Genomic DNA, 18917 nt, shown 5'->3' with positions numbered 1-18917 from the left:
GTAGCCTAGCTTTCTTAACCTGGTCAAAAAAAAGAAAGAAAATAGAAAAGTCAGTTATGTGTGCTTGGTCTTTGCAAAGAAGACACTTACATTACCTTGCCTCTTGTGTGTGTTAGCTCACTGGCAAAAGTAGCATACCTAACCATACTGGCTTATTTGAACAGTGTAGTGGGATAAAACCTGAATTTCAAAAACGTAGTCTAAAAGTAGTCTAAATGTACTAATTTGTGTGAGCCAGTGTGATGTGTAAGTTGAGTTACGTTGTCATGTTGCCACTTGTTCATTTCCCCCATTTTGTAAGGGGCTGGCTCCCTGCGCGTGCTCTCTAATTGGCGCGCGCGCTCCTGTGTAAAGGTGGAGGCTCAGCTCGTCGCTGCTGCGCCGCTCAGGAGAAACTTGTGCGGTGGAAACTTTGACAAACATCGTTAAATGTCCGTCACATAGCTCAGATTATTTGAAGTATATGCTGCTCACGAACTCTTCCAATGTCTGACGAGGGTGAGGAAAGCGACAGCGGCGAGAGAGGGCACCTCTCCGAGTCTCCCTCCCCGCCTCTGTCCGTCTGTCTTCCCCGAGGATCTCCTTCCTCCGCGCGGCCCCTGGACCTCTTCTCCTCCGCCTCTCCGCTGCTGGGGGACACAGACCCGCCTTACCTCGCCTCTCCGGAGTGTCGTCACCCGTCTCCAGAGAACCCGGACTCCCCGCACCTCACACCGCCAAAGTTACACCATGGCACCGGGGACACGGCCGGTTCCCCGTTTCGTTCGCGGCGGGATGTGCGGATAGGCGCGGTGTACGACCGCTGCGATGACCCTTTCCCCAAGTGGAGAGGACGCGGTGGGGCGAACTCTGAGCGCTTCCAGCACCACGGACAGAGACTCCACCGGGCTCCGGAGCTCTCGGACCAAGGGAACCACCACTCTGCTGAGCACATCGACACCGAGGTCAACTCCGAAACCAGGCAAACGTGAGTCATCCTTTCATATTAACCCACAACTTTTTTTTTAATCTATCCAGAGATGTGATAAACAAGTAAAGTGACCATTTTGGTGGCCTTGTGTAGAGCCCATGTGCGTATTTAGTCATTTGCTGTGACGCAAAAGAGGCTTCTGAGTGATAGTTTAGAAATGGCAAAGCTGAGAGAATTTAATCAGCAACTAATCCACCTGGGATGTCAACAAGTAGAGGTCAGTTTTGGAGACAGGGTTTTCACTGAGCCAGCTGCATCACCTGTGTGTGACACTCAGCTGTGCTTCTATTGATGACATGTACTGTAATACAGTAGACTGCCATTACTGGAAGATCATCATCATATATATATATATTTTTGCTGCATGCACTGCTTCAATTACAAACCATCTTTTAGGGAACATTTGCAATATGTGCATTAAGTAAATGAACTTTTTTCTGTTATTTCAGCTTTGTGCTGAAATGTGTTGCTTTCATCTTACATATCAGCTCCTGTAACTGAAGCTTTCTCTGGCCCCCTCCACGTCATTATACCAAGCAGACTGTGTGTGGTGGTTGTGTTTGGACTGCAGTGTGTCCCCTGAGAATATGTACAGAAAGTATACATAAGGAAGTGGAGGGTGTATGAGATTGAATGAATTTGTGTGTCTGTGGGGCTTTTCCACTACAGCTCTTACATTGTTCCCTGGGTCGAGAGAGAGCGAGAGAGCTTGATTGGTTCCAGTGCATGAATGCATAAGCAGCAGTCAACAGGGATTTTGTGCGTGTGTATGTGTGTGTGTTTAAGTCTGAGTAAGAGAGAGACACCGGGGCAAAACCATGTGACACTGAGCCGGAACAGACGACATAAATCAGCTTGCACAGTACGTCCCCACAATGTCACACTCATCTTAACACACAAAATATGCACAAACACACTCACAAAACTCTGATTAGGAGCCTCTCTGCCATTTTGCAAATGCAACGTCCTATATAATTTCACCAAATTGTCCTGTATATTTAACTACTTCACAGAGAGATAAGTGATCTGCAGACCATTTTGTGGATGCAGTCCGTTGCGTCCATGCAGGACACGTCCACAGACACATATTGGACATAAATGGTGGCACTTAATGGGTATTCACGTAGCAGTGCCAGCTTGGCTTTGACGATCAGATTTTGAGGATGGCAGGCCTCAGTGTTGGCTCTTTGATCTGGTCTGTCCCTTTGATACACCAGTGTTCAGCTTAAAAGGCTTTGCATGGAGAAGAAGCATGTATGCTCTCACCAATAGTGCGTGTGTGTGTAAGAGAGGGTAAACATGCCTGTTTCTCATTACCAGCAAAATATGGTGAGGAAACTCACCTTTGATCTCAAAAATTGGCAATTTACTGCTTGAAAGAGTGTCTGTGTGTGTATTTGATAAAGAGAGAGAGCGCTGAGAGTGTACCTCTTCTAAAATATTCTGCTCATGTCTCTGCACTGATAACATACCATCTCATTAGTCAGTTCTGTAAATATTCCTGCTGAGTCAAAACTTCTTTTCACTCATTATCCTCAAATTTACTTTCTTTTCTTTTTCTCTAGTTCACAAATATGCGACACAACCTAGCCGACTGCTTAAACTGAAAATAATGAACGTGGTGGGTTAACCTTAGAACATTTAGCTGGAGAAAAGAGGCTGTTTGATTAACTCAAAACTGATTATAAAGGGTTCACAACAGAAGAGCTCACGGTGAGATAATTAGTTTTTCATTCTATGCTGAAGCTGTACTGAAAGTGCTTTGTCTACATTTCCACTACATTTTCAGTGCTTTTCAAGTTATCTTCTCATCATCAAAATGTGGGGATTTTTCCAAAAACAACTTTCTATTTGCTTATATTCATTGAGTGAAATAAAGCTATGTGAACTACAAAAGTTGCACCTTTTTAAAAGACTGTGGGCCTTATTTATAAAAACTGACTTACCATCAATTTTTATATCAAGTATAACGTAGACAGAAAACCACACATAAGTAGTTTTTAAAAAAAAAAAAAATTTTAAAACCAAAAGGCTTGATTGAAGTGATTTCCCTGCTGATAATATAGAAGTTTGGGACACATCTGAATGTATCGAAGCCTGTGGAGAATTTTAAACGTGGTTTCTGAATAATGCGACCCCACTTTGTTTACTGCAGCAGCAACACACTACCAAGCTGCGTGTTTAGATTTGTTTGTCAACCCACTATAGACTCTTTTCACAGCAGACATTTTGACTTGTCAAGGCCGGAAAAGCACAGGTAGAATTTTTTAACACTAATGAGGGCTGCATTCCATTTAGGTGAGCTAGTTGCAGGGCACTGGTATTGTGCATGCTCACTCACTGACATGGCCTATTGGGACACTTAATAGAATTGAACCATTGTCAATATTATTGGTCACATCTGTGCCTTTCCTGCATTGACAAGTCAAAATGTCTCCCGTGAAATGGGGCTATTTAGTCCACCAAATAACAGTGAATGATGTCTGGTTCAATCTCCTCTACCATTGTCGTGATCTTGTCTTCTAAAACGTTTGATTTTTTCTTTTGGTCTGTGGCTATTCATGGCTAAACCCTCATTTATGCTGCCCTATATAAGGGGAAATAGGAAGGCAGGGGCCATCAATTTAAGCTGCTTTGAGTTTCATAGATCACAAATGCTTAATTTACAAATTCGATTCTTTTAACCTGATTAAGAGAGTTTTTTGTTGGCACAGCATCTTTTATGAATCCAATGAAAGCACACCCTCGGAAATGATCTTCTTGTTTTAGCCCACTACTTATCACACTTACATGACTGCCATTACAAGAAAACAATGTTTTCAGATGAGTTTATTTATTGTTTCTGCATGTAGTCGGGAATAGTGATCTTCTTGAGTTGATACCTCCACTAAACAGCTCTAAACTCTCAGAAATCAGAACTCTCCGAAGGCCCCTAAGCACACAAAATTGAAGTCATACTGTATAACTCAAAGCACAACCAATGTATTTTTCTTTGGAGGTTACCTTTATCAGAGGGGGGCTTACTTTACATTAGTAATGCTTGCCAATATAACATACTAAAAAATACATTATTTTTGTAATGAAAGAATTTCAGCTTGGCTCAATAAAGGACTATTTTTGCAATGGTGTGTTGTAATATAGCTGGAATCATCAGTTGCAGTGGTGCAAGATAGCTTCTCCCTTTTCTGACAGTTTAGTTTTTAATAGGAGAGGGAGCTGCTTGCTTGGACAGGGGCTCTGAGTGATCTGCAGCCGCCTTTGACTTGGATACAGCACCAAATGAGGAGCCAGTAACAACTGAACTGGGGCAGTTGGTGGTTTGGGGATTACAAACTATTGACATTAAATCACATTGCAAGTTGCTTCAAACAGTCCATTAACATTAATCAAATGAAACGTGAAAAGGTTGCCAACACTGCGAATCAAGACCCATTTCTACAATCCAACTTTCACCGACTTCCAGCTCATTATTCTGATTCTGCTATCAGAAAGGAAGTGATTAGTGAGGACGGTCAAACATCTAGCAAGTTTTATAAACCCAGATGTGTTGTGAAGCAACACAAAGAGTAAAGGTGAGTGAGCATTGGACCCAACAGGTAGACAGGTAGACAAATCTAGTGAGAATGGATGGATGAAAATGTAGTTGTATTTTGTAGTAAATGCATGTGGGAGCTCTTCTTCCTGTTGCATGACATTATGATCTGCTAGACCCATGTGGCAAACAAAGTTATGGTTTCAACGATGATAATGTAACAAATCCTTCAGTCTTAACTTATATAATAACATAATATGATGTTCGAAAATACAATCACAATCACTAGGTTTATAAGCAGATACACAAATATGTCCTTCACTTGCTCATTTGTCTCCTCCGTCAACTGTTTATCTCCATCCTCTCTCCCCCTCTTGCACACACACACACACACACCACACACTTTCTCTCCATCCATCCATCTCCATTGTGTCTGCCTCCTCCTATCTTTGTGATTGTAATTCCGCACAGAAATGATGCAGGTAAATTCTATTTCAGATCAGAATCACAAGCAGTCAGAGATGGATGGAGAAGAAGATAGAGAGGGATGGAAAATGGCGATTCATTACTTGACTATGAGGTTATCTAAATGGGCTGGCAGCCAGTCTGTCCTCTCATTTATGACGAATCCTCCCAATGCTTACAAATATGTCTGGGTTTGTGTATAGCTGGGGGGTTTGGGGATGATATTAGGTCCACCCTACAGCATAATGCATTGTAGCAAACCACCAACACAAAGTATCGCCTTAAGAAGCAAAAACCTTATATGCACATTCATGTTCTGGATGTGTGCTGATGGTGCTAATGTTGCAGAACGCGTATGCACCTTAAGTCCACATTGGTATTTTTATGTGTGTGTGTTCATTTGTGAGATAGATATCAATTGTGCATGTGTGTGATGAAAGGGAGAGACAGAGGGAGACTTTGCCATGTACCATTGATTGGCAGCCTGAGGCACACACAGCTGATTGTGTAAATCGAAAATCAATCAAGAGCTGCAGACCTTTTATACCCTTTAAACACACTGGGATACACACTGTCTCTGTGTCTCTCGCACATGCACACACACACACACACTCTCCCACAGTGATGTGCCTTGGTGAGTTCTTTTCGCTTTCTCCACATCCTTTACACCCCCAGGGGAATCTTTTCACCATGTACAGGTTTCCATTTTCACCCCTTCCTTCAATGCCCAGCCTTTTGTGCATTCACACACACATACCCACACAGACACACAAACCCACGAAGTAAAAGGAATTACAAATAGCCTGGACCACCAAATAACCTTACATGTTCGTATTTTATTTTGGTGGCAGGTCTTATTGGGAAACTGGACCCCGAGTCATTTGTAATGTCACTAGACCAATTCAGAGAACACAGTTGTTCTATTTAAGTTAGCAAGTTGGTGTGTTTCCTTTTAGTCCGCTCAATAAGAAGTGCTTCCCTTGTGATCTGAGTGACACAGTATCATGGAAACGTTTTATAAATTAAATCTTAAGTCTAAATTGGTTATTTCACACTGGAGAACTAAACTGTTCTGGGTAATTTTCCACCAACACCACTACTAATTTCCCCTTCCCACTTTCACATTTCAAAGCTTACCCACATCCAGTATCTCTTCCTCCACTCCCACACTGAGTCTCTGAGTCTTCCTCCATCTCTTTTGTCTTTCCAGCTTTGGGGAACATCAAGGCTTTTCTCATAATGTGGGTCACAGTGTCAGGCCAAACAGCAGACAATGTCACTGTGATAGATCTTTGTGTTTCTGAAATACAATAGGAGGAGTACAATGGTGCCAGAAAAATGTGTTTTGCAGTAAGAGGGGTGAGATTACCAGTGGTTCTGTGCAAGGTACAGCTAGTTATATAATATTATTGTTGAACCCAATATGTCTGCTGGGTTGGGACTGTGTGGCATTGTAAATAGCGCTCCATTTAGAAAGAAAAACAAATGAAGACATATGACGTGTTTTGCAGGGCACTTGTAATGAATTTCAGGAGTCAAATATAATTTGAATAGGTAAAAAAATAACACTCATCGAATGCTGAAATTACTATTTGATAGGGGTGAAGTCATGGTTCTGTAAGAGTTCTTTACAACAGGAAAAAAGTAGCAAAAACTTCATAACACATAAGGCTAAGTCTTTTCATTTATATTCATCAGACAGTGGTGCAAGTGAAGTTTGTTCCAATTAGTGTCCACCTAGTTCCACATGAGATAGTTGGTACAGCCTGTAGGCAAGACAAGGCAAGTTTATTTATACAGCACCATCCAGAAACAAGGCAATTCAAAGTGCTCTACAGGGGCATAGAAATGCATTAAGAAGTAAGACATCAGAAAATGTTCAAAATTGCATTTAGAAGCAATAAAAAAAAGCAAAAATCAGCAAATGAATAGTTTCAGATAAAAATAGGTTATATCTTATTGGAGAGCCAAGATAAACAATAATGTTTGAAGCCCTGATTTAAATGAGCTGACAGTTAAGCAGACCTCAGGTATTCAGGAAGCTTGTTCAACAGGTGGGGAGAATATAAAATGCTGCTTAACCTTGCTTGGGAGTGCATTAAGCAGTAAACACTGGACATACACTCTCACATAGGTCATATTTTTATGCAGGGCTGTTAAAAAAACAAATGTAAACGTGATGTAAATGCAAATTGCTTTGGTAAAGTCTTTGACCCTGTCTGCTGTTACATCTAGAGGCTGCTTTAAAAAAGTTGTTCGTTTTTTGCTTTGGACCGGTGATTGTTAGATGTGTTTCCACTTTATTTTGAAAGAAGCAGGTGTGTCTTCTGGCTCCAGCATTGCGCTTGAACTCACCATATCATCACAGTATCCTCTTGTTTGTCAAGTGTTTTTGTGTCTTCATCTTTTCTGTTTTTGTTGTTTAATGGCGGCTGCAAAACAGCTTTTGGGGAGCACTGGGGGAGAGCTGGAATGTAGGACTTGAGCATATGGTGAATGTGGTTTTTGATAGACATTAGCTAACTTAACGCTATGTTAACATACGTTTGACTACACTGCTAAGAACAAGCTTACAATGCTGTGGGTGATAAAAACACAACACTCAACAATAGTCAGTGATCCACTGATCCACTCGCACAAATGGGCTTTTATAGTCTCAGTTGCAATAATGTTTGTCATAATAATGTCATATCATATCATATCACAACTTCCACCAAGTCGAAGAGTGCTAACAGTGGAGCCAGTTGGTATATCAAACTCTTTCCAAAGCCAGTCAGGAGAAGAGGGAAAACATCTTTTCCGGCAAGAAAAGCATTGAGTGCCATTCTTGACTCTTCTTTCAATGAAGAACCGAATGCCCCCTATTGGACAGAGTGTATAACAACTACGTGCTTTTTGTATTGGCTGTGCCTAAGTCTGTGTACACAGTGTGTAGGCTCATAGTAAATAATAATAGGCTAAATCTGAGCATTAAACTTTTAAATATAATTTGATTATTAAAGATGATGAGCAGCATTTGAATGGGATTATAGGGGAAGAAAGTCAGCACTAGTGTGTTGACAGATAAAGATGATGGCTGAAGAGCCTCTCTGGATAACCACTTACTCATAGTGTGAGTTTGTCATGCTGGAACCAATTAAGGCGACAGCTTCATCTCTCTCTTGCCAATCAAAGCTGTTGACCTTTGATGGCCCTGCACTGAGTTGTGACCCTGGTAGAGGTTCATTGATCTGGCCAGGGACAGATACATCATAGATGTCATGGTGGGACTTTCTCTGGGGTCATGGGAGAAGTCTGTGTTAAGCACTGCTGATTGTGTTTGACCAGTCCCTGTCCGCGTAGTACATCCGCATGGAGAGACAGTAATGATTTTGTTTGCCTTGTTACACCATGGTCAGTTTGATGTAACTAATGAGCCTGTCTTATCCTCTTGCCTCTGTCATTTGCCACTTTTCTTTCCCTCACCTTTCATCACTTCATTACTTCTTCACTGACTGCTCTCCTCTTTTCTGTTTCCAGGGTGGAGGCCATGCATCGCCGGCACACCACGCTGAGAGAGAAGGGGCGTCGCCAGGCAGTGCGCGGCCCGGCCTACATGTTCAATGAACGCGGCTCGCCCCTCACTGCAGAGGAGGAGCGTTTTATGGATGCTGCAGAATATGGAAACATTCCTGTGGTCCGTAAAATGCTGGAAGAGTCCAAAACCCTCAATTTCAATTGTGTGGACTACATGGGCCAGAATGCTTTGCAGCTGGCAGTGGGGAATGAGCACCTAGAAGTGACTGAGCTGCTTCTTAAGAAGGATGGTTTGGCTAGGATCGGGGATGGTCTGCTTCTGGCTATCTCTAAGGGTTACGTTCGAATCGTTGAAGCCATTCTCGGTCACCCTGCTTTTCGAGGAGGTCTCCGACTGGCTTTGAGCCCACTGGAGCAGGAGATGCGTGATGACGACTTTTATGCCTATGACGAGGATGGGACGCGTTTTTCGCATGACGTCACGCCCGTCATCCTGGCTGCTCACTGCCAGGAGTACGAGATCGTCCACATCCTTCTGACGAAGGGGGCCCGCATAGAAAGGCCACACGACTACTTCTGTAAGTGTTTAGAATGTGTGGAGAAACAGAAGAAAGACTCGTTCAGTCACTCACGCTCCAGGATGAATGCATATAAGGGCCTGGCCAGTGCTGCTTACCTGTCACTCAGCAGTGAAGACCCTGTACTGACCGCCCTCGAGCTCAGCAATGAACTGGCAAGACTGGCCAACATCGAGACAGAGTTTAAGGTACGGTGGTTTCTGTATATTTTTCTTGACATCTTTGCCAGTTTGTTTCTTATATATCAGTATTTTACTTTTTAAATCTTCTCACTTTTTAATGCCCAGACATAACAGACATTAAATGGGTTGGGAAATGCTTGATTTAGCAGAGTGGTATAGAGAAGGAAGGTGGAAAGATGAATGCAAGACATTGAGAATGATAAAGCACAAATACTGTAAATGTAAAATAGCGTAATTTATCACCTCAAGTATGAGTACAGTTTTGACATTTTTTCTTTTTTTTCAGGGGTTTATAGACAAAGCAGGCCTCTTGCTGAATGGAAAATTGCAGATCCATCTCTGCCAATGATTTAAAACTATCACTTGACTCTCATCTTGAATGCATTTCCCACTGCACTCTCAGCTTTTTTTTATTACTCTTCTCAGTTTCTTGTTACCAGCACAATCTTCCCTCAGCTTGTGGTGAAATAAGAACTTTAAAGGGAAACACTTACCGTACAATATGAGATGTGTTCACGCTCTTACTGAGGAAAAAGAAAGCACTCTAAATGATGCAGTCACTAAAATGAACCTAGTCTCCATGATAATGCTGGTGATGGAAGAGCAAAGTGTGTGTGTGTGTGTATGTGTGTGTGTCTTGGAGAAAATGAAGTTGCTCATGTGTGTAACAGTTAATGATGTTGTTTGAAGAGGCTGAATCTAAGGTCTTTACATCTTTGACTCATAACAGTCCACGTACACACACACTTTGTTTTTCCAAAAAATCAAACCTGCCTGAATGTGATGGCTTCTGTCCTGAGGCAGGTTGATTGGCTCGGCCCAGGGGCTCACTCACACTGTGTGACAGGTCTGGGCACGCTTTATGTAACGGCCTGAGATGGATAGGGCGATGATTCTCACTTACTGTGCCAGCTGGTACACCTGTCCCAAATCAGTTGGATTGGGATATTAGGGCCAGCACACTCACTGACAAATTAGACCCACTGAGAAAGAGGAACAGCCACACAATGCTGGCCAATGCAATCAGAAACATTATTACCTCCGCCGAGGAGGTAATGTTTTCACCTGTGTCCGTTTGCTGTTTGTTTGTTAGTTGGTTGGTTTGTCAGCAGGATTACACAATCCCCCATAACTTTTGGTGCAGATCCAAAAAAGGCACTGATCCAAGAACTTTTTCTCACGTTTTTGACATTTTCATTAATTTCTCAGGGAGTAAGGCATGGATTTTGATGAAAAAAAAAATAGGCGTTTTCAGTTGGCTGGCTATTAGGGAGCACAATTTGATGCAGATCCTTGATCTGGTGAGCTTAAATTACGGTTAAACAGTCATGGGTGGTGTCAAATTTAGAATTATACAAGGCTATTGAGTTTGATATTGGATTAGGCATTATTGAATTAAAGGGGAGTGTTGGGCCTTGGTGGAAGTACTGCTGAGTGCTATGAGTGTCCTATTTAATATATTGATAAGGATAGCTGTTATAAATATTAAAAATAGCAAATCAATGCAAAATCCCGCAGAAAAATTAAACTGGGATTGTCCTGTGTGTGCATGGTTCTGTACGTTGTAGCTAGAGAGTTCCTGATCTTCAATTCTTGTGACCTTTGTCGTATGTAATCACCATCCATCTCCTCCTTGTGTTTACTATTTCTTGAAGCTGTGACAATATAAAATATCAAATAAATATAAAATATAATATCAAATCAAGGCGAAAATGCCATAAAGTCTTACCCTCAAAAAAATCTAATTTATATTAGAAATCATGCACAACAAGAGACAAAAACCATGTTTCAGTCAGAAAGTTTTTAATCACAGCTTGCTCAAAATCATTCATTTGGACACAGGACGACTCCCGAATTAAACGCTGTCATCAGCTAAGGGGCTTACGTAGCAAGAAAATCAAATTTCAGTAAGTCTGAACTGTATTCACGTACCGAGAGATACACCATCACTTTCTCTACTATCAGTCCACACTGCTTTGGTGATAATGATATGAGATTAGTGACACGGAAACCTGTTAAAAGCCACTTTACTGGCTCTATGGTATTGTCATTCTTGACACTCTCATATTCCACCACATGAAAAAAATGCCCTTTTCTGTGTATCATCCCTCAAAGCCAGCAGAAAGATCCCCTTCTTTCCCAAGACAAATAAACAGTGGACAATGTCCACTATTAGGAACTTGTATTGTTTATTGTTTTACATTTCGTAGTGTATTCTCTGTCATGATTTTCTCTTGAGTGTTTATATTACTTATGCCAATGTACAGTTGTGTGTGTACACTAAAGGACTTTATATTTAGACTTTTTCAGATAAAATACAGTTTTATTTGACCTCAGAGTTGAACGCACTGCTCCGCCCTTGTGTTGCTGAATTTCTGTTCATCTCTGTCTGTCCTTATTCCTCCATTACTCAAATTTTCTGCCCTCCTTCGTGTTTGTCATTCCACCTCTCTGCTTGTCACTCTGTTTCCCATCTCCAGACAAGTTAATGAGACCGGCTCACCTGAGGGACCAGAGTTGTGTTGGAGCTCATCTGTCTCATTACCATCTCATTATCACCCCCCTGTCTTCCCTCTTTATTTGACTTCCTGTCCCTCTTCACATCACCCACTCATTAAGTTAAAATATCAAATAATGTTAAGACGATGCGCCAGTAGCTTGAGACAGTCATGTTCCATATGGGGAAATCAAACATGGGGAATGAGAGTTAGGGCATGTCACTGAATGTAACATGTAATGACACCTTTATGAGACCCAATCACTCAAAAAGGTTTCCAACTATGAGATTTTCAATGCTGATGCCAACGCCAGGAAGTTTTGTGAAGTATCATATCAGTATCAAAAGCCACTGAAGCAATATTTCAATCACGACAGTGCCTTGACATGTTTTCCAGTCTTCTCATTTTTACATTTTTTTTGCACTGAAAATTTTGTGTGTGTGCAGTTGCCCAGCAGTTAATTCTGTTTCTTGAGTGTAGCTTCCTGGCAACTTTATGAGAGTGACGCTTGTTTCCAGGCCTCTGACACTGTCTGTGACAATGTTCTGTAATAAGCTGATGCATGTGCTGTGGTTCATTAATGTGCTGTGTGAACGTCAGCCTTTTTGTGATGGAAGCTTCCGAAGACACATCATTTTAATTATGAGAGCGATGTTTCCTTCTTCCATGCTAGTTGCCCGATTGGTACTGCATATGTACACCTCTCAACAGAGATGAGTAGGAAGTGAGATGGCTCACTCATTAGCTACTTCAATCATCAGCTTTGGAAAAAACAATATGTTAAATTGGCAGCCACAACAGCGTCGGCTAATGTTTTTACCTTATCATTCTGTGCGTGTGTCATCATCGCAAAATGTGGGCCTAGAGACACATTTCGTAGCAGGAGCTAACACAGAATTGGTTTTAAATACTTTGCCAGCTGTTGATATGTCTGTCTGTTTGTCTGTGGACACAGACACAATCACAAGATACAGTATAAAACTTTACAGCTGTGTATAGTAAAATAAATAATAAATAAATAAAATGAAGATGTCTCTAGTTCAGAATGTCATTGATCAAGATTTTCAAAACAAAATTAATTATCTATGGATGCTTATTGTTTATATAATTTAAGTATAATATTGAGTGATCCATCTCATTTCCTTCTCTCTGATGAAAGTTGCCCATGCGCAGTACTGGGCTGCCATTACTTTTGACTCGGTGGATGTTTGCAACCTCTTTTTCATCATCATCACCTCGAGTGTTTGGCTGTCTGAAAGAGCAGTCTAAGGTTTTTTAGCTTTTACTTTTCTTCCTTGACATCATATCACAAATGAAGTAGTTATCTGTGATACTAGATAAGGTTGCTAGGGGACATTAGCTTGTGAAAGTCAAAAGCGTCATGTCGACACTCCGGCACAATGAGGGTGAAGAACACTTACTGTTTTCCTATACTGTGTTCACGATTTAGCCAACAGATGTCTCTGGCTTTCCAACTATTATATCTGTTTCCAGCCGAGCCACCCCACTGCAACTAACATCTTAAAAATAGGCTACATTTTGTAAAAACATTCCCTTATCCTTAGCCTGACGGGGGGTAAACTCAGGCCCGGCGGGCAGCCAGGGTTGCAATACACTAGCGGAAACCCTGCACAGTCAAGTGCAAGCAAACACCACTTTCTCACACATATTCAACCTGTCAGTGTGCAGAGATAAGAGTGCTGCTCGTGCTGCACATTGGATGTTTATGTGGGGACTGCTAAAGGCATATCAAGGCCTCCTTAACAGCCTAACATTTATCTTCAAACATCTTCCTTCTCAAGACAGCCCATGAATTTCTCAAAAGAGCCTCTGGAAACACACACACAGACACACATAATACACACACCCTCCACATAGCCTAAGGAGAGACAGAGCAAAAGAGTGAAAGAAAGTGAGACGGAGGAGGGTGTTGTTTAATTTTTTCAAATCGCATTTTACTCTTCGCTTGTGTCATGCCGATTTTAGTTTGATTTAATTTAAAGGAACACAGCCACAGAGAGGTAAACTGATGGTGGTGAATGTCCAGTGAAGTGCAGTAATAAAAACTATCTCTATCCCCCTTTTCTTCTCATCCGTCCATCTTACATCTCCCTCCGGCCATGTCTAAGGCTCGGCTCATGTCCCCCTCAGTTCACTCGTCTGTAACCATTCTCACTCTGCTTCACACTGCTCCGTCTCCATTTTCAATCGCACAACATCGTTCCCTTTTCCTTTTTTTCAGCCTGCGAGGCACATACCACATACACACACCTCGAACTATGATTGGATTTTCACATATGCTGCGTGTGTGTGGTGCCTGTGTGAGTGTGATCTTGATGTGTGTCTTTTAATGCATATATCGTTGATTAAGAAATTGTTCTTGTGCGTGTATTTCCCTGAAGCCTTGCCTTTCTCTGAATGTAAACATGAGAATGTAATTGATTTTTTTTTTCACTTCAACCCTGAAGGTAAAATACACCACATGGTGCCTTTTCCTTCATGTCCCCGACAAGCTGATAGACGCTTGATTCCTGGAATTTACTTTTTGATTTGGAGATAGTAGGCCTTTTGAACATCCGTATCTAACATGCTGTTAAGGTTTTGGGGGTTTTTTTTCTATGATAAATCCAAGTTAAGCTCCGAGATACTGCAGCTGTTTGGTAAGAGTTTGAACACACCGTGACTGCACAAAACTGATTTTGTGAACCATTTTATATTCAAGACAAGCTGTATGCAGCAAAACAGAAAAATAAAGTATATACTCTACATTAACACCTTATCATTTCTGCTTACAGCAAAAGTGTGTGCTAAACTAATTTCTTTGGGGAGACATGTGTAAAAGTTTTGAGAGTGTGCATCATCTAACACACTGTTATGGTATGTTTGCGCACAGAACAAACACGCTGGTGAATGCAAAATGAAAATCAGTCCATTGGGACTCTGAAGCTGCCAGAAGCTCTAATCTGCTGACTGTTTACCTGCTCAGCCAACTGTTGAGGAACAGAACAAGGGAGTAGTACAAGGGGAGGTGGAAGAATGGGGGAGAAGTGAACTGTGGTGGCCACAAGACAGAGGGGCAAAGGGTTGAAGGTGTGTGAAGGAACAGGAGTGTTGAAAGGTCTGGCAGGAATTGTGAGTTGTAGGGGAGTGGACAAAGTCATATTCAACTTGCATATTTCTAGAGGTAAAAGAACAAATTACATTTTTGCATTTAACGATGGTAATCACCACTTTGAGCATTTTTTTTTAATCTGATGTCAACAAGTCATTATCTTGTTCACAAGTAATCTTTCAAAGAATTGTTGGCTCTGTGGGATCCCGATGTTGGAAGTTGCTCAAAGTGCCGATCACCATCATCAAATGCAAATAATAGATTTGTCTTTTACTTCTGGGACCCTCGTAGTTAAAGGGTCACTCCACCAATTTTAAACATTAAAGTGTGTTAACAGTTCTTGTTCTCTAATCTGTTACATTGTCTCCAGTGATGTCACTCAGTGGCTGTTGTGGGTTATGCAGACACCAGGTTTTAAAAGGGAAGAAGAATGAGCAGAATAAAAAAAGGCAATATCTCTGGGGGCTGCTGCATCAATTTGGATCATTTGTTTTTGAACAGTCCTCATAAAGCTTTATACTACTTTTTTTTACATATGCAGAAGTACTCTACAAGACCTGTAAACTGTAAAATTCCTGTGACCTTTCAGCGCTCTCTCCTCCTTTCCTTCACACTCTTTCAACCCTTTGCTCTTCTGTCTTGAGGCCACTACAGTTCACTTCACACACTTCTTTTTTACTCTGCCTCCCCTGATGAGGAAGAAAAATGAACCCTATGGATCTTGAAAGATGGTATTTTTTTATCTGGTGTCCACAAGTCATTATCTTGTTCACACAAGAGAAAAAAATAGTCTCTCAGGACATTGGGGGCTCTGTAGGAACGGGTGACATCACTGTATTCTCAAAAACTCACAACTCTCAAAAGGTGCAGCTTCGGTTTATGCGTCATTTTACCAAGACCGTCAATCAAAAGGTGTAAATAAGTAACAATAGTGATGTTTCCATTTAACTGATTTTAAAAAAAAAAACTGAGAAAAAGCACACACACACCCATCCTCATGAGGTGCTTGCATGTTGTTGTCTTGTCTTCTTGATAACATGGACTCGCGTTAGGCCTTGGTCTGGCCTCATATTGATTGCCTTCATCTGTAAGTATATGTGAGTGTAAATGCATTGCCGTTATGAATGTGCAGATTTCCATTATCTTTTTTTTCTCCCATTCAGCTAATACACATTTACTGAATTTTGAAAACGCTGGCAAATTAAAATGCAAATCAACAACTGTTATGCAAATATTCTTTAGAGAGTGTAACAAGACTGCAACAGTAACTCCTGTATTTCTCTGCTAAATGGTTTTCCTTTGTTGTCTCCCCAGGAAGACAGTTATTGGAAATTTCAGGCATTTACATTCAGTTTTTCTTTGTTGTGAAAATTCAAACTGTGCATAAAATCAGGTGTGTGGGAATGTACTAAATGAGCACTTAAAATGAGCATAACAAAGCACATGGATCCCTTATTTCAGCTTTTGTGGGGTTTAAGTGCATTCTGTTGTGCCTATGACTGTTTCTAATGATGTATGAAATCTGGGAATGTAACAAAGACTGTTATTATGAAATGGATTGGCTATTAATGTAAAACAAGTGAAGCGGTCTCCCTCCGGAGACAAATATCATTTGTACTGATAATCCAGCTTTTTTCTTTAGACATAAGGTCAGACATACACCCCACAAATGTTTTTTCTTTTTTTCATGCAAAGTTAAGCTGATTTATTTCTAAATGGAAAGGCCATGAACCAAATCACAGTATCTCCCCTTCAGTTTTTTACATTGTAGCCAAATTATAATTGCAAATGAGAATAAATGTCTCTATGCGGTTGACATTTCTCAAATCCAAGCTCCAAGGTGAGGACCCACCAGGGGCAGCTGAGGCACAGTCACAAGTTGATGCATATGTTACATTGTCTGAAACCAGCTATCTGAATGATTCTGTTTGAACTCAAGTCAACTTTCTCTTCTCCCTCCTGTCCTTTCTTCTATCTTCCCTCTCTCCCTGTCCCTTCCCGCCCCACTTTCACCTCCCCCCGACTCGTGCAGAATGACTACCGCAAACTCTCCATGCAGTGTAAGGACTTTGTGGTGGGCGTGCTGGACCTTTGTCGGAACACAGAGGAAGTGGAGGCCATACTGAACGGTGACATGGACCTGTGCCCTCCAAGCCCCTACAACCGACCCTGCCTCAGCCGCATCAAACTGGCCATCAAGTATGAAGTCAAGAAGGTAAGATGACCAAAAATAACTGACGAAGAGATGATCAAGAAATGGTCAGAAATGGTCAGAACATTTTCTTCAAACATTAATTCAGATATCATTCATTATGATTCATTTCTAACGCTGCTTACACAATGACTGGGAGAATTAGTCCCATCCTTATGGGACAATGTAAGACCAGTCTAGCGGCTCTTTTCTGGGCAGGTTGAAGTTTCCTCATGACTCTTTTTGATGCAGAAAAACTGTAAATGTCAATAGATACGGGGCAATGTACAAAGGACAGAGCAAAATGGCAGTGGTGTTCGTTCAAACAGCTTCAAGTGACCTATTAGCATGTTAAATGCCAAAGCAGAAAGTGTTGTGACATTTTTATGGTGCAACATATCATAAGAGTGAGGAGGCCGGTGAATGGTTGTACATAGAGAAAACAGAGTTCAGGTCCCATCACAGTGTCTGTTTCCTTGAAAACCATGTTAGTGATCTTACCTAAACTTAACAAGGGGGCTTTTCTATACAGCTGGGGGACAATCAAGACAATGAATTGAATTAATTCCTGATAAATGCTCAAGTCTTTCAAACTCGTTATTGTCTTATTAAAATAGGTGTTCTAGCTCTATAATCTGTAACAGTAATCACTGTTATAGAGTGTTTGGTCAGTAAGCCATGTCTCTCCTCCCCCTGCTCATGCAGTAAAAGAGAAAAGAAACTTTCTGGTATCCCGGCCAACTTTATCCAATCAGGACAGAAACCTCCATAAAGAGGTGGTCCTTTCTAATGGTCAACATGCAGAGAGCAGGATCCTCCTGGTTACCAGTGGTGGTGGAATGGGTAAAGCTGGGAGTGCCACTTGAAGAAAAAGAAAGAGGCGAAGAGAGCTGCCTTGAAAAAAAGAAAGGAGATGTGCAAGTGTGGTGACGTAGAGAAAAGGGAGGGGATTGCTAACTGCAAAATGGACCGGAAGTTAGCTGAACGCTTACAGCAGCTTTAAAATATTTATATATATTTGTCTTTGTCTGTATCACTATCACGTAATCATGGATTATTTTTTCATACTTTAGCAATTTCCTCCAAAGCCACAGACATGTTGTAACTATTTCACAAGCTGAGTAGTACTCCCATTAATAAGTAAACTTCATGTTGATGTGTAAAAATGGCGTACTGGCCCTCTACGATTAGGAGGGGGTAGATGATGGCCATAGGTTTTGAAAAGCACTGACAAACAACCTGTTTTGTCGTTTTGATATGATGACTTGTTGGAGGAACTACATGTCCACCCTGCCAAGAGTCCCTGAGCAGGACAATTACCAGTACCTGCCAGGTACTTTAGATGATGATCAAATAAAGATTCACAACATATTAGAAAAATTCCATCCACATCCTGTTCTGTTTAGGATTATTTGGATGATTGGGTTTATTATAATCCGTGGGTGCTCATAATTATAAACTTCAATTTGAGCACATGTTTAAATGTTGGCTTTAATTATTTTCTCAAAAGTCAATTAGATACAATGCATGCCATAATTTAATAATACATGTTGGGGAGGATTAACATGGGAGAATACCAAAAGTGTTTTATTGCAGTGTTTAAACGTGTACTTTTTGTGTGTCTAAGTAAGCTATTAGACATTTTATGCACGTGCACACACAGTATGTGTTATTTTCATGTGTGTGGCCTCTGAGGGACCTCTGTAAACAACAAACTGGCCTCTATGTCAGGAAGCTAATCCGTGCTGAGCAGAGGTGTTCTCACAAAATGTCAAACCGAATCCCTTTTCCCGATTTCTCCTTACAACACTCGCTCTCTTTCTCACCCTATCTCTGTTTGACCTTCATGGGCTGCATATTTACTCTAAACAGG

General features: G+C 41.2%; 1 protein-coding gene across 1 annotated transcript in view; it reads left to right on the top strand.

Moving 5' to 3' along the window:
• Window positions 1-485: 485 nt before the first annotated feature.
• trpc7b (transient receptor potential cation channel, subfamily C, member 7b) overlaps window positions 486-18917 on the top strand; it is a 51405-nt gene continuing 32973 nt past the window's right edge. The window contains exons 1-3 of the mRNA XM_073487194.1: window positions 486-967; window positions 8487-9249; window positions 16886-17068. Of these exons, the coding sequence (XP_073343295.1) occupies window positions 486-967; window positions 8487-9249; window positions 16886-17068 (1428 nt within the window). The remainder of the gene's footprint in view (window positions 968-8486; window positions 9250-16885; window positions 17069-18917) is intronic.

The sequence above is a fragment of the Pagrus major genome, chromosome 18, assembly GCF_040436345.1.
Source record: "Pagrus major chromosome 18, Pma_NU_1.0".
Classification (NCBI taxonomy): domain Eukaryota; kingdom Metazoa; phylum Chordata; class Actinopteri; order Spariformes; family Sparidae; genus Pagrus; species Pagrus major.
This window is presented reverse-complemented; position numbering and strand designations above follow the sequence as displayed.